This window comes from Heloderma suspectum, chromosome 7, assembly GCF_057233095.1.
Source record: "Heloderma suspectum isolate Gila_16-S chromosome 7, 16-S_ref, whole genome shotgun sequence".
Classification (NCBI taxonomy): Eukaryota; Metazoa; Chordata; class Lepidosauria; order Squamata; family Helodermatidae; genus Heloderma; species Heloderma suspectum.
In genome coordinates this window covers 77,575,234-77,592,436 of record NC_139464.1, presented here as the reverse complement: position 1 = coordinate 77,592,436, position 17,203 = coordinate 77,575,234, and the positions used below count along the sequence as shown (strand labels likewise).

General features: G+C 39.9%; 1 protein-coding gene across 2 annotated transcripts in view; it reads right to left on the bottom strand.

The window, feature by feature from the left end:
• Positions 1–17,203, bottom strand: part of GXYLT1 (glucoside xylosyltransferase 1) — a 39,923-nt gene that overhangs the window by 9,308 nt on the left and 13,412 nt on the right. Inside the window, exons 2-5 of one of the 2 annotated variants that reach the window (XM_084810700.1) lie at positions 14,526–14,618; positions 9,430–9,604; positions 1,714–1,839; positions 540–791 (exon numbers count right to left, since the gene is read on the bottom strand). In XM_084810700.1, coding sequence (XP_084666826.1) covers positions 540–791; positions 1,714–1,839; positions 9,430–9,604; positions 14,526–14,618 — 646 coding nt within the window. The remainder of the gene's footprint in view (positions 1–539; positions 792–1,713; positions 1,840–9,429; positions 9,605–14,525; positions 14,619–17,203) is intronic. The other variant, XM_084810701.1, reaches the window with a different exon arrangement.

Here is a 17,203-nt window from a genome sequence, read left to right as displayed (position 1 = left end):
CAAAAATCCCTGTTTCACTAAGTGCAAAGGCAGTGTTGGAATATTCTTTTAATAATTCAATTGTTGTAGTACTGGAGCTGCGTAGTATGGAAAATAAATATAATTCTTGTAATTTAAATGTTAGTTCTCAAGAGGTTATGTGAACTGATTAAGCAAGTGGCTTAAGAGCTACACATACACTAAAGCAGACAAGTGTTTTATAGAAATTGTAAGCTTTTACTAGATAGTCTAGTAGCACCACCTTCTGGTTAGGTTGGTATCCACACTCATCCTACAAATATAATATACTGTGCCTATTATTTATTTAGCAGGATGTTATACAATAAGGGACAAATGTCCTTTCCTATCAGAGTACAAGATGAATAAACCAGGAATATCCTGACATCCATAAGAAGAAATTAAGTAGTACTTTGTGCAAGACAAGAAAAACAGCATGTCTCTCAGGTATGAGGTCTCAGTGAAAGAGAATACATTCAGTGATGACCCTTTTGAACCCTTTTTTAAAGTTCTGAAAATGTGAAAAACAAACACACACTTACCCTGAAATACTTCCTTCTTATGCGGGTCATATTCATTAACATTACTCCAGAATTTATTCCAGTTTTTCCATAATATGGGTGTCTAGCAAAGCGATTATACCACCCAATACGAGGCTCTTCATGTTCTGGTGCCATTGCAGCAATTTGAGTAGAATTAAATTTTTTCAGGAAAGACCAAATATCATCAACAGGTCTTAAGAATAAAATGTCAGTGTCAACATACAGTAGAGAGTCCACATCACTGAGGATTAACTATGAAGGAAAAGAGGTTTTGGAAACAAATTTTAGGTCAGTCGCTAATCATGCAACACATCTTGACCTATGAGCTATTGTGGAAATTCAATACCCACCTATCACTGTTGCTCCCCAACAATAGATAGATAGCTGTTTAAACAAACATTATTTAACTATCTATTTTTCACATCTATGAATTGATTGCATAGCATAAAAGAATAAGAGCTTAACATAAGCAGTATGAGCAGATAATTCACTATGAACTAAAATTTAGTGCTATCCAGAATTGAAAACAAGGCTCTTTTATGATGTTAAATTAAGTTTGACATTTTGATGTAATTTCCCTCGTTTTAGTGTATTTTATACTGTTAGAGATTTTATTGCTTTTCTGTTTTATTGCTTTTAATTTTGGAAGCTGCTAAGGACTCCTGGTAGAAATAAATAAGTACGCATTTCTAAATAAGCCAGTAATGTTTGCTTTCAATTTTATATGGAAAGAAGACAATGTTTAGATTCTTCTATTATGAGTGCAAGGAAGGAAGATAAATACAAAATGGAAAACACAAAATTCCCTCTCCACTATTGTTCATATTTACTGACCCCCCTGTACCAGTCTCTTCAGTTTACAGAACATGCATATATTCCCTGATCATGGAATACATAGAGCCTCCTCCAAAGACCCTCATACATACACATCCTCCCCCCTTCCAACTGGTATGAAGAGAGGAGGTCTTAAGCAGCTTAAGACCCAGATTGACTGTGGGCTGCTAGATGTACATTCAACATGGCTTCCATTTAGCCAAACAGCAACAACTTCTATCCCACTGAGACCCAGATAAATCATATTGCTGCATTTGAAAACACACCTATATTTAATAAAGTGAGTTAAGTGATTTAAAAAATAATAATTACACATTTTGCCACAACCACTACCACTTACCGGCAAGAAAAGCCTTTGAGAAGCACAGGGCTTGAACAGTTTCTTCCATTCTGCTGCATTCTCAGTCGGAAATGAGATGGGGTATAAAGTGTAATTAAATTTTTCTTGATACGCCAAACTATCAAGCTGAAAAAAAAATACACATGTTAGTAATTTATTAAAGGTATTTAATAAGAATAAGAAACATGATAAACAGCTCTCCAACTAGATAAAACCCAGCAGCAGTGAAAAGAAAAGAATACAATGACATTTAAAACAGAAAGTGAAAGACTAAAATGCCTGGGAAAGTAAGAAGGTCTTCACCTGGCACTGAAAAGACCACAACGTAGGCACCAGGCAAGCCCCTCTGGGGAGCTCATTCTACAACTATGCTGCACTTGTGGTTTTATGCTGTACTGTATACACTGTACTTGTTGTTTTAATTTTTGTGAACCACTCAGAGAGCTTTGGCTATTGGGTAGTATAGAAATGTAATTAATTAATAAATAAACTCCAGAGTGCCACTACAGAAAAAGCCTTCAATCTATGGTAGACACAGGCAAGAGAGCGGGAGACCTAAAGTAAAGACAACCCGTATCTTAACATTTAAAGATGGAAATAGCCTGATCTCATCACTTCTTGTGTTTGGGAAAGTAATGGCAGTTTTCCCCAGAGGTTATTTGGCTGTTAATTTTCTTTCTTTCTTTTAAACCCTCACACACAAGTAACTGGGAATACTAGCAACACATCAGACTTGTATTGGAAGAGGATCCTGCTTGTCTTGCCCCGCTTTTCCAAAGCGGAGCTAGCATACGTATTGGTGTTAGGGGAAGTCTTTGTTGATTTTTATGTTTGAAGAAAATGTAATTGCTATCTTGCAGGGCAGCACAACAGGGTTGGATGGGGGGCTTGCTGGTTTGGCCCTGTGGCTGAATCACACAGTGACAAACCATCAGCAACTTTCCTCTCAACTTTGGAGCTGGGAAGGATCCAAGGACTGCTGCACAACTGCAGGCAAGCTCCACCTCTGCAGCACCAATATTAGGAGAAAGGCTTAGGCTCATCATGCTTGCCAGAGGCTGGCAGCAGGAAACTTGAGTTACATGCTTTTTTTGCTCACTGAAGATATACTGTATCCCAGCTAGAAAGTAAAAATATGCAACCAATTTTCACCGATTTCAGATCCAGGCAGCAGTTTGATTCTATTATCCCAAACAAGCAAGCTTAGGGTAGTGGAAAAGCTAGGTAGTCAAACAAGGAAAGTTACCTTTTAATCAATCATCTCAGTAGTTAAAAATTCACTATAGAAAAATTCACTATAACATTTAACTAATCATATTATTGTCAAGGATGAATCCAAGTGCGTTGAGATGTCTGACTGCTCCTATTCTGCTCAACAGGCAAATATGCCAGAGAGCTGAGAATCCCATCACCAAACTCTGATTGGTTCGATACCTCCCACTGAATTTAGGACTACAGAACAGGAGAATTGTTTAGAAAAATCTGATCCGGACTCAGATGTGCCGCAGGAGGTAGGGGCTACTTTTGCTCCTGCCTATGAGGAATATTTAAGCCCCCAGGCATTTTTAAAACCTTTCCTGGACTCAGTTTGCCCTGATGTCATGGGGACACAAAATATCCTATTTGCAAATATGTTGCAGTTCCTCCTACGAGATATTTCAGATATTAAACAATCAAATATAGAATCTAAGCAAATTCTGAGAGACCTAATGGGTCTGGGTTTAGATCCTTGTCTTAAGTTACTCTGGGCTATGGGTTCTGCCCCACAAAATTGTGATATTGGTAGGAAAAGTTGTGTTCAAGCCAGCACACAAACTGATCCCCTAGAAGCTCCAACAGGGACTCAAGCAAGGGCTGATATAACGAGGGAGCCCACAGTACTGGGAGCTAAAGCAACAATTCCTAGCCCTTCTAGCAATGCCAAGAGAAAAATTGGGAGAAGACCCAAGAAAGAAGTCCTGACTCAGAAAAATTCCCGCAGGGACAGTAAACCTAACAAGGGAAAAAAGAAGCTAGCATCCTGCTACAGTACTTCTAATAGTCATTTTAATTTTAAGAGACTGTTTAGACCCATGGACAATGAAGTTCAGGGAAAAAATGATAGACCTAACAAGGTAAAGATGGCTCAGAGCTCTTGAAGGAAGAAAAACTTTTTGTTGCATCTTCCTGCTCTGCCCCCAGTAGTTGAGGACCCTGACCCACAGGCAGCCATTACTGACCTTTTGTCACTCAACCCAGCTGATGTAAAATTACTACATAATTACTAAATTAAATTAATCATTACCTAATGATTGTCCCCCACCTGGAGGCCTAGGTATAGATAGAATTATCTGCACGACTAAATTGCCTTTGGCAGCAAACCCATCTTCAACACTTCTAAAATACCAGCTCGTCTTCTGTAATTTTCCAAGGCCAAGCAGTGAATTGTCTCAAACGGAAAATAAGTATTATTTTTTACAAATCCTTAGTGACATAGGGCTACGTTTTCTGTCAATTTTTGACAGAGAGGATGTTGAAGATCTGTCCTTTGACTACCCTAATTTTGGGATAAAAACAACCTTCACTAAAACCTCCACTGTGCACTCTATCCTCACATATAGGGTTTTTTTTTGCCAATGTTGGGATACAGGTGAAAAGACTTTTTTTAAACACCTGGACCCAACCTTTGATTGAAGGATTGTCTGTGAAATGTCAGGATACTGACACCTATAGACAAGAGACCCTCCTGACTCTGACCCCCTTTGTCAAAAAACAGTCAACTCTGATAAACTTTGACTCTAACAACTTAATAAATCTAGATCATGATGATAATGAGATTAGAGTCAAAGAATTAGATTTTACCAGGCATACGAATAAGAACCCTCTCTGTATGGCCCACTGGACTGAGAGCCAATATGATATAGACTCTGGTGAAGAATTCTCTCCAATTGAACACCCATTTACTTCTGTGATACCTGAAGAAGCTTTAATTGATACATTCTATGACCTGCCAGTAATGGAACAACAGTCAATTACGACCAGGCTCCATGCACTGTTGAAAAGATTAGCCGAAGGCCACCCTGCTTTGGACCCTTCGCAAAAGCCTCTTCAGGTTCCAGCTCTACAAGCAGATGATATCAGCCACACAGGATTACTGAAACCATCTAATTTAAACTCCTTGGAGAAAAAGGCTGCAGATGAGCAAATTGCAATACAGCCGCAGCACTGCCTGACACCATCCTCTTTGCCACTTTCTGCTACTGAGCCTCTCAAGTTCACCTCTTTAGGAATATCAAATTTAACTGAGCTGGGATTCTTTCAAACCAAACTTCAAAAAGTTACAGCAGAAATAAATTTACCACCCCGCCTTCCTGCACAGCCTCTGAAAAAAAGGGCCACTGTCCCGCCCCACCTTCAAACCATGCAGCACAGAACTGTACCGCTGACGGACACTTTATAGGGCTAGAATTCGCATATGAACAGCAGTCAATTCCACCCTCTCAGACCCCAGCAATAGACAGGCCATGTGGAGATAGGGATAGCGGAATTATATCTGAAGCAACAGGACTCCACAAACAAGCCACTGTCAGCATTAAGAGGGCTGGTCCTTGCTGACTATCTTCCTCTCCACAGGTTGGCACTGCTATTTCTGTTAGATTACTCTCTTGGAATGTTGCAGGATGGGCCTCCAAGCTGGTAGATGAGAATTTAAAAAAAAATTTGCACTCAGTTTGAAGTTCTTTTTATTCAAGAAACCTGGGCTACCACTACGACTGTTCCCACTCTTCCAGGATACCTTGTGTATACCCAGCCAGCTAGGAAATCAGATAGTAGAGGCCGTGCCCGGGGCGGTCTAGCAACTATGGTTTCAGTGGATAATAACCCAAATATTTTACAGCTTGATGTAAGCGACAGTAGTAACATCTTAATTCTTCAGGTGGATTGGCCTTCAGGTCTGACATTTTTTTTAGTAAATGTATATTCTCCCCCGCAGAATTCAAAGTATGAAGATACCTCCATATGGAATGAACTTGATCAGGCCCTCTCCACCCTATTTGAAATACAGGCTGATGCCAAAATCTTGATAGCAGGTGATATGAATGCTAGAATAGGACAAAACAACTGTAAAATCGGTGAGAAAATGGGACTTACTCCAGAGGATCTAGCTTCTCTCCCTACTAGAAATTCTAAGGATTTGGGGCTTAATAAAGCTGGTCAATTCCTCTTTGCTCTTGTTGTTAAGTTTCACTTATATATATGTAATGGGACAGATATAGACCCAGATTCGAACTTATATACATATATTGGCCTAAGGGGCAGTAGTGTGATAGATTTTATGAACCTCTCACAATCGGCTCTATTCTTTTTCAACAATTTTAAAGTCCTTACTAGACCAGAGAGTGATCACATGCCAATTCAGATGTGTCTTTTGTTACCAACTGGAAAAGTTCCCCTCGTTTTCAGTTCTGCAAATAATTTAATAACCCAGGGAGAAAAAAGACTGTGTTGGAATGGGAAGCTGCAAGAAATAAATTTATTTCTAGCAACCCCCAAGACGTTATCTTTGAGAGAGGAATTTTTTTACCTCCCTGGACCCCTGGGAACTTATGGGAAAATCGTGAAAGAACTTAGACCATTTGTGGTCACTACTAAAGCTCCTTTTCCAGGCCTGCACACTAGTCAAGGCTGGTTTGATAAACGGTGCACTGCCCAGAAACTTAGGCTGGCAGGAGCAATCAGGAGATTGAGGCAAGAAGACTCCTTAGAAAATTTTACTGTCTACATCAGCTTGCACAAAGAGTATAAAAATCTCCTGCGCCAGAAAAAGAATGAGTATGTACGACAATCCTGGATGGAGCTAGGGCTGGCAATCCTAGAAAGAGATTCAACTAGATTCTGGATGTTAGTGACAAAAGGGACAAGGAGACATCATGGCTCTACTGATAATCAAATTACTTCCTCACAGTGCCAAGCTCACTTTTCAGCCTTGTTTAGACAATCTTTTGTTGGGACCCCATCTGATCCCCTTCACGGCAGGGATTTTTTGTCTTTCTCTTCCTGTCCTGATTGGGAACCAGTAACCTGGGATGAAGTGCATGATTTGATTGCCTCCCTGCCTCCTAAAAAGGCCCCTGGAGAGGATTGCTTCCTGGTGAATTGTTTAGATCTAATTCTACTTGGTGGTGCCCAATTCTTGCTAAAACGTTTACTTATATAAACCAGCATGGAAAAATCCCCCAGGGCTGGGAAGTGAGCATTGTTGTTCCTATTCACAAGAGAGGCTCTAAAGCAGATCCAAATAATTTTAGACCAATCAGCCTGCTTAATGTTGTTTCAAAATTATACTAAATATTTTTTACACAAATTAGAGTCATGGGCAGCTGAAAACTTGATTTTAGCTGAAGAACAGGCCGGGTTTGCAAAGGGGAAATCTACAATAGACCAGTGTTTTGTTCTCCATCACCTAATACAGAAATATTCTCATCAGGATAGAAAAGAGTTATTTGTTACTTTTGTGGATTTTAGTTCAGCCTTTGACCTTGCAGATAGAGATCATTTGTGGCAAAAGCTATCTGCCACAAACATTGATAGAAGGCTGTTTCTTTTAATCCAAATGCTTCACTCTGACACTACTCTTAGGTAGTGGGGCTGGGGCGAATGGATTGTTATCAGAAAGCATCCCAACTGATAAAGGAGTATATCAGGGATGTTTATTGGCCCCTTTTCTTTTTAATTTTTATATTAATAGCATTGTACAAGAACTGAGTGATTTGGAATGCTTCCCAGCTTCTATTCAGGATGTTAAACTCTCAGTCCTCCTATATGCGGATGATATCGCAATGATTTCCACTACATTAATTGGTATGCGAAAGCTCTTGAGAAATATGAGTACATTTTGCACAAGAGAGCATTTGTCTATTAACTATGCTAAGACTAAAATTGTAGTATTTGGGAAGAAAAGGAAAACACATATGTGGAAGTTGGACAATGAATCCACTGAACAAATGAACAACTTTAGATATTTGGGCCTTAATTTCAACGCCCGACTTTTGTGGAGACAACATCTAGATGTAATTAAGCTGAAATCATCCCAGTCTACTCAATCTCTCCTTCAGTTCTCTCGATCACAAGGGGGAAGTTTGGTTGCCCCTGCAGTTGAGATTTTTCTGAAGAAGGTAGTTTCTCAACTGACGTATGGGGCTGAGGTATGAGATACACGAATGCCACCATTTTCGAGGTGGTTCAGAACTCTTTTATGAGATCTCTCTTAACTGTCCCCTGAAGTACATCTGGGGCCCTTCTAAGGGCAGAAGTAGGATTGATTTCAGTTAAAACATCTATTTACACTGCTCTTGCTTTGTATTGGCTCAAGCTGACCCATATGAGCGATTCCCGCCTTCCAAAAAAATGCTTTCTAGAGCAACTTCAGACCCCATCCCAAAAGTCTTGGGTAAACCTGACCAAGCCTATGTTGCAAGCTTATGGAACTGATACTGAGTCCTTTCCTTCTTTCCCTTCTGATAGAGTAAAGCAGAGGGTTAAAGAAAAAAATTATCTTTATTCTAAGTGGATGGATTTGGTTACAATCTCACAAATACCTTATTCTTGCTGGTACCCATTATATAAGACGTCATTTGGTCTGGAGAGTTACTTTACAACTCTGACCGTGCCTCACTTACGGAAATCATTTACAGCATTGCGTCTACAATGCATGCCTTCTGCCTTCTTGGAGGGAAGATTTGACAATACCCCAGTCCATCAGAGACTCTGTATCTGTGGATCTGGGGAGGCTGCGGATGTCTCTCATTACTTACTAAAATGCCCTCTCTATGGCCATCCTAGGCATAAATTTCTTGCAATTATTTCCCAGAGCCTCCTAAATAGAACACCTTTAGAACAGATATGTGTCCTTCTTTCTGGCACTGATGCTTTCACCACTGCCCAGGTAGCAAAATTTGCCTTGGCAGCAAGGAAAATACGTGCCAAAGCCCGAACAGCCTACTAGGGATGATTCTGTTGGATGTATGAATTTATGCATATACAAATATGTGACTGTACTTTTTTTTCCTTTCTCTCTCTCTCTCTTTTTAATGTACATTGTGGTGGCCTATGGCTTTAAGCAATAAAGTATCGTATCGCTCCTATTCTGGATCAGAGTTGGAGCAGCTAGATCAGAGGCTGGGGGAGGGACCCTCCCTAGTGAGCCAAGATGCTGGGAGAAATTCCTCTGAAGACCTTGAGAAACAGATGCCCCAGGCCGAGTCCTTGCCCCCTCCCTCCACCGTTAGAACTCAAGTTTCCGAGGAGGAAGAAGAGGGCCATGACTTGAGAGACACTAGGACATGTCGCAAGGCAAAGCAAGAAAAGTTAAGAGACAAGACTCAGACACTCTGCCTGGATAACCACTCTTGGAAACCAAAATAGGAGGGAGCCACCCTCAGGTAGGAGCATCACTGCGAAGCAAATCTGGCCGTGAGGTTGCTGACCCAAACTGTCGGCAACTTCACTATCCTCTGGTTCATCTCCTCTAATTAAGGATCACAACTTAGTTGTTTAGGGGCCTGAGGCAGTCTGAGTGTTTCCCGAAATCTGCATTTGTAAAGAGGCTAGTCTCTAGCAAAATAAAGTAGCATTAGCCTGAAGCCTTGTCTCCCTGTGGTGTTGACTGCGAAGGGGGAGGACGATTCATTTTTGACAATTATCAGTTAAAAACCCACTAATTTTCTAAATACATACCTTTCCTTTAAAGTCACTATGTAATGGGTCTTCTGCAAAAATATGAAACTGTAGAGGTTTGATGCTGAAAATAATGGCTGATCTCAACATAGTAACAGTCTCCTCCAACCTCTCACCGCAGGCTACCACTGCCAAGTGCATCTTCTCAGAAGGCTGCATTTTCAGAAATTTGTATCTAATACAGAGAATACAAGTAGTAACAGTTTCCAAAGAGACAACGCTAAATATAAACGTTTTAACACTGCATTTTCAGGAGAATATTAGTTGTACAGGATGTACATTCTATATCTTCTATACAATTAATATATTTTGATTTGAAGGAAATCCAACAAAGTAGTTTTATAACTATGGAGAGAAATGCCAAAAGGAAAAGAAATGTTGCCATCTGCTCTTAGTGTTTGGAGTTTTTCAAAATCAGATACTTTTTTTCTTTAATTTTTCAGCAAGGACATTAACTCTAAATAATCAGATTTTGTTGAGAATATAACCCATTTTACATTCCATGCTATAACAAACCCTACTCTCTGCCCCCACATTATATCTCAGAACCTCTTTGTATTATTTAGTATATACACCATACTTACGACCTAATTTCTTACTATTAAAAATAGTTGTGCTACCTTTTGTTGTAAGGGCAATAGTCTAGCCACTAAAAGCCAGTTCAATAAAATGGTGTTGCAACAATAATCTTGATGATGGACTATATAAAATTTGCATGATTATGTCAAAATATGGGGTGTAGACATATGAAGCTTCTGAGAATAATTTCCAATGAGAATTCAGGTGTGGTGAGCAGAATCAACTGCTAAGCTGTAAGATGTAAATTAAATACTACTACCAAGTTAAATACTATTAAAGAGAGATGGTAAAATGCATACATAAATCCAAAGACATGCCAAATTCCAGCACCAGACACTCACTAACATTTGAGCACTAGAAATTAGTTCTGGATTCAATGCAACAGTTTCAATAAGCAGATATTGTTTATTTATTTATTTGTTTATTTCATTTCTATACCGCCCCATAGCCGAAGCTCTCTGGGCGGTTCATCCTTTTTAAACTAAGAAAGTCATCTTTCAAACTTTCATTATACTCTCCGCACATATTTTATTCTGTGACTTGTGGGGTTTTCATTTTAAAAATCAATTCCTACCATTTCTACCTATGCCAATAAGGCTGGGAAAAAGACATGTATCCCAATATTGCTTCATTTAAACATGTAAGCACACTACAGTTGTGTAGTAACACTGAAGTACAATGAAGGCTTAGTCCTGGGCTGGACAATTTGTGGCCTTTCAGATGTTGCTGGGACTGCAACTCCCATCAGCCCTAGCCAGCATAGCCAAAGCTGAGGGATAACAGGAGTTGCAGTCCAACAATATCTGGAGGGTCACAAATTGCTCACCCCAGGCTTAGTCAAAGGAAATAAGATGTCACACTTGCAGTATCACCTGTACTTTGAAGGGAATCATATCACTGGGATGCCACAAATATTAAGGCCAGGCTACCAAGAACAATTTTATTTATTTTCTACTCATGCATGTTCCTACCCCCAGGGCAGCATACAAGAGTATTTAAAACAGATTAACACATTAGCAATTAATGAAATGAAATAAAACATAACATCACAAAAACAACATTTGAGGCAGTGCCAAAGACTTGTTCATGATTATGCTGTTTTATTGACTACCTCTATGTGTCTGGATTCTGCCCCACTCCCCCATGATTAACATGTACACTGGTAAATAAACAGATATCACAAAACACTGCAAGTCTCCAGTGCTCCCTCCTTACAAGGAAGCAGCTGCTGTAGTGATTGCCCTTGGAACAGTCAGCCATTCAGGGATGCAACGAGGCATGTTCACAAAAGACTACTATAAGCTCCTTATAGCCTATTCTGAAATATTTGCTCCTTGAGAAGGGGCAGCAGCAATAATCAATAATATATAGGCTGGGAGCCAAAGAGCTATTTTAGGCTTGCCTATGACGTGGGCATGCCTAGTGTAATTATTAATACTTTTTTTCTTTGAACAGCCGATCATCTTGTCATATCAGAAACTGCTTTTGAATGCCGTTTCCATCAATGATGTTCATTTTCTGGAAAATTTTGAATTGAATTTTTTTCCAGTGCAAATTAGGGTCATTTGCATGGGAAAATTTTCCAGTGCGAATTGTGTTAATTTGTATAGGAAAAAATCTGTTTTTATTTTTTTTTAATCTGATGTCCTAGAGAGATCTAATTTAGTATGTTTATTTTACTTGTATTTAGTAAACAAGAAAGCTAAAAAAAGTAAAGGTAAAGGTGTCCCCAACCAGTCGTGTCCGACTCTAGGGTGCGGTGCTCATCCCCGTTTCTAAGCCGAAGAGCCAGCGCTGTCCGAAGACGCTTCTGTGGTCATGTGGCCGGCATGACTGAACACTGAGGTGCACGGAATGCTGTTCCCTTTCCCGCCGAGGCGGTACCTATTTATCTACTTGCAATTTCTTGCTTTCGAACTGCTAGGTTGGCAGAAGCTGGGACTGAAGATGGGAGCTCACTCCGTCACGCAGCACTCGGGTCTCGAACTGCTGACCTGCCGACCTTCCAGTCTGCAGTTCAGCATCTTAACCACTAAGCCACCGCGGCCCCCCCTAAAAAAATGGTAATGTTTTGTCCTAATAGACCTCAAGTATTTCACCTGAAATATTTGAGAGGAAAAATTAAAGCACACTTAGGGCACAAACCTATGCAGGTGTAGACAAAAAAGAAGTCCTACAACTCCCAGCATTCCCCAGCCAGCTATGGCTGGCTAGGGAGTGCTGGGAGTTGTAGGACTTTTTTCTGTCTACACCTGCACAGTATTGCACCCTTACTGTGATTTAAATGTTATATTATGTATAAATTATGTATTATGTATAACTGTTATTGGAATACTTATAAAAATTTAAATGTACTTCCCTTATGTTGTTTAAATCTTAAGAAAAAAACCCCAAATGTACTGAAAACTGTTAACAGACTTAAGATTTTAGCAACCCAACAGAATTGTGCAGGATATGCTGATAACCACTCAGCTATTTCAACAGAGTTCAACTTTCTTCCACTAAGGTTATTGGGGTACCTTCAGTTTCTCTGTCACTAGTTATGAGTTCCATTTCACACTGAGACATATATGTATTTCAGTGACATCTATGTATTCTCTCATATATTTGCTAGGGATACTCACCTGAAAAACATTAATGACAACTTTGAAATTACCAAGCTTGCCTAATATTGTATTTGCAATCAGCACACCTTCATTTTTACTAATGAACTTATGAAATGGAAAAAATAAAGCATTCAAAAAATTTCCACTCCACATCACAGCTTTCTGTTTTAAAGCTGTTTGCCATGTGACATAGTGATCTGCTATCTGAGAAACACAAGCCATCTTGGATGTGCAGAACTGGTAATGTGGTTCTTTGGATCTTGGCTATACTATTTTTAAAGCTGTAGAAAACAGTGCCCAGAATGTAGCCTATGGTTTAGTCACTAAGAAGCAATTGCAAGAAGCACTTTTGGGCTGAACTGCAAATAAAGTCCGCTGCAACAAAGGAAGGTTGTGTCAAACGCAGCGACTAGTCAATAATTTTCAAGATATTCACTAATTACGTTTTTCCAAGTTTTCTCATAGTACAACACACTAAATATTTCCATATACACCTCAACTGGGAGTTCCATACACACAGGAGCTTCCCATTCTGCTGTAATAGAAAATGCTCCATAAAAACACAACTCTCTCCATTGCATGCGTTAAGCATTCAATTCTTACGAAAGTCTATAGCTTCCAAATGCTATGCTTTATAAATTTCTCACTATATTGAAGACAGTGTAATTTTTTAAAGTTAAAAATCAGACTAAAAAAGAAAATTACTATGTCTCTCAAAAAAATCTTGGTTTAAAATGAAATCTGAATATAAACTACTTGACGCTTATGACTTGAAGCTTACTCTTATAATGTCATTAAACTGAATCACAACCATCTATTAAACATATTGGCCCATTTCAGACAATCATCTCTCAGCTTAGTAAGCCAAGATATGCACAAGCCTCTACAAACGTCCTCTGTCATCCCTCTTCCCTTCCTGGTGCCAAACTGTGGCTCTTTCCCTCAACTTTTTTTAAAGGCTTCAAGACTGAGTTATGGTTCACAAATACCAGGTAAGCTTACTAGCCAAGTCTCTTTTTGTCCTCACTATGAATTCAAGCCCAGTGGCAAACACTGAGGGCTTGAGATAAACAAAGGGACTTGCCTCACTTGGGAAGGAACAGCTGGAGAAATGTATGCCATTTCTTTTCTTATCCAAACCACAGTGCAAGTGAAAGCCCTGCACTATGAAAGTTCCATCACCCCTGGAATACAGCTGCACAGAATCATAGACACCTAAGTGGAGAACTGGTGAGGAGGGAAGGAAGTAGCTGCTTAACCCCTTTTCTACCAGATGTTTGCCTGCTCAAACTCACCCTTCTTCAAACTGCTCTCCTACTGGTGTGGGGGAAAGAAAGAAGGTCCCTGAAACTTTTCCTTACAAGTAGCCCCCTCTAAACACCTGTTTTACACTCAACCTCAAAGCCACCCACAGCAGCTTTCTAATAAACAAAAGTCATGTAAAGCAGTAATAGAACTACATGCAAAATGTAGTTTGGCCTTTCACTATCATTATGATCTTGCTTAGTATCCTTGTGTGTTTACAAAGAGAACCAACAGAAATTTGCATCTATAATTCTGCTATGCGTGTGGACTGCAAGACCAAACAAAGGTATTGGGTCATTCTCCTAGGTTGTGTAAAAGGCATTTTAATTATAAACCAGCATATTTTAATTCCTATAGCAACCATGACAACCATCTAGTATGCATACTTGTTCAGGAAATATTTGAATTTCAAAATGGGATTTATTTTGTTTGAGGAGTTAAATCATGGTTGAAAGTCTAGTAAGAGTGATGCACAGTGAGTGCTAGGGGGAAAAAAAACTCAAAACATTTAATTGCTTCAACATTTTTAATATTGCCAAATACATGTTTGTATTGTAGCATGTCTACAATTGACTAGTGGATAATTAAGACTCTGGCAAAGCCTACCTACAAGCAGCTTCCCAAAAGCAGTTCTTTCCACAAACATCAGAGGGCAGCATCCAATAGGAATTCCAGTAAGATACAGACACATTCTTACACCTAACAGGATAAGACAGAAACAGTCCTGTATGAATATTATTTATTGTATTTAGATTGTAATGGAGTATTTTTGCTTGCTCATAAAAAGGCCAATTACTAACTACTGATTAGTGCTTGAAGGTAAAGCTTCATATACTTTATACCATACCAGGACAAATGTGACAGAGCAAGAATCTTGAGCCCAAGGGTAGTTCTACTGATAAGTTATGTACAGTGCAATCCTATGTAAGTTTACATGGAAGTAAATTCCACTCTGTTCAATGGGATTTATTCTCATATAAGTGTGCACAGGATTGCGACCTTAATAACTGGCAGATGGGTTTAATAGTATTTCTTAAACACCTCTGATGTACAAGTACTAATGTTATATAACTCTGCACAGTGCAGACTCAGTTTATAAATATGTATATTTAAAAAACAAAACCAATGGCACGCTTCATGTATATCTGAATAAGCTTTCCCAAACCTGGTGCCCTTCAGATATATTGGACTACAACTCTCATCATTCACCAGCATGCACCAAGCTGGGGAAGGCTGATCTAAGCTACCGGAAAAGACATTTTAACTCCTACTCTGAAAGAGTCCCACTTCCATTATTGATTGTGTTTTAAAAAACTATTAGTTGCACTACAGCTTTGTTAACTATGCTATTCTTTCAAGTCATTTGCACTTACCTCTTTTGGATAACCTCCTCCTCCTCCTCCTCCAATATTCTGCCTGCACAGCTAATAAGTTAAAGTCGCATTAATGTTTTTGCTAACCTTGTAAGGCCCACAAATCTTGAGGATCCTGGTACATTTCATTGGGGAGGGACAGCAGATGATTTGCTGAGCAAGATGCTTCTGCTATAATTTGCTAATAAGGATCTACTTGCTCTATTACCCTATTATAAAGCATTCCATCTATTTCCAAATTTTAGAGTTAAGTGTGGATTCTTATGTAGCCAAAACAGCACCATCCACACACAAAATGGAAGCTTGGGGGAACCCCAAGGTTTGCAGAAATATACAACAATGTTTTCTAAGGGGAAAAAACACACCTAAGTGAGCAGGAATGCTGACTGTTGGGGGGGGGGAATAGAAAACTGGGGGGGTGGAATGGAATGGAACATCATGGGGAGGGCATGCCTGAATGACTGAAACACTGGACAACAGCACTCCACACTGTGACATTTTGTTGCAGGTCCCACTTTTATTCAAAATTTTTAAATGCTGTACTTTCTTAGTAATGAAGACATTACGTACAGGACTTACTAAAAACAACACACACACACACACGAGTGTACACCAGTAAATTCTAAAACTTAATTTGTAAAAGGAAACTAGACAATGAGGAATGTGCAGATGCTCAGCAGAAGTTCTAAGCTCAAGAGCAACTAATCATCTGCTTTAACCTCAATGAAGCTAGCCCTCAGGAATGCAATCTGTCAGGAATTATAGGTTCTCTCTGCAGTTTGTTACCATACTAGCTTGCTGAAATCTATTTTAGTTATTTAGAAAATGCTGTCACAATGGGCTAGGCACACAGCGCAAGACTCACAACTGATACAAAATACCAGTATGAGCAGCGGAACTGAAAGGGAGAAATATATAACTTAGATCATCATCATTAATATATTATGGGCCAGCTTTTAAAATTCAGTCCTATGTAAGCTAAAAGCAGTAGCATTATAGTTGTTTGATATGATAGTTGCACTAATGCAGAACTGTTGTACTTCCACTAAACCCCCTGAGCCTTCCTGTCTTGCGATGCTATTTAATGCCAAGTCGGTCCACGATAAGACTGCGCTCATCCACAAACTAATCGTGGATGAGAAGGCCAATCTGGCATGTATTACTGAGACTTGGGTGGATGAGCTGAATGAGGTTGACCTGACCCAGCTCTACTCACCTGGGCACTCAGTGCAGCACCAACATAGGCTGGAAGGCCAGGGTGGGGGGGGCGAAGGAGTCGCCATGGTTTACAGTACTTCCATCTCCCTCACCAGGAAACCACTCCACCTTAGAGTGGGCCTTGAGAGGCTGCACCTGGTGTTGAGCCATAGTGACATATGGGGATGCTGCTGGTGTACTGTCCACCCTGCTGCACAGCATACTCCCTGACAACACTGGCAGAAGTGGTCTCAAGTGTGGTGTTGGAGGAACCCAGGATGGGGGGTTGGGATGACTTTAACATCCAAGCTGAAGCTGTCTCTGGAGCTCCAGCTTGAGACTTCATCCCTTCATGACAACCATGGGGCTGTCTTAGTTTGTCATCGGTCCAACATATGAAGAAGGGGATACCCTTGATTTAGTTTTTGCTCCAAGCTGTGAGATGAATAATCTGAACAATGGGGGGGAGGGTTTTTTCCCCAAGTAGCGCCATTGTCATGGTCAGACCATTTTCTGGTGAGATTTGAACTTACAGTGTTACTTCCCTCCTGCAGGGGTGACAGACCATTTTGAATTGTCCACCCCAGGAGATGGATGGAATCCAGTGGATTTCAGAATGTTCTTCAGAATTTTCCACTGGAGAAAGCTGGTGATCCAGCCGAGGCCCTGGTCTCACTGTGAAACAGTAAGATGCGGAGGACCATCAACTTAATT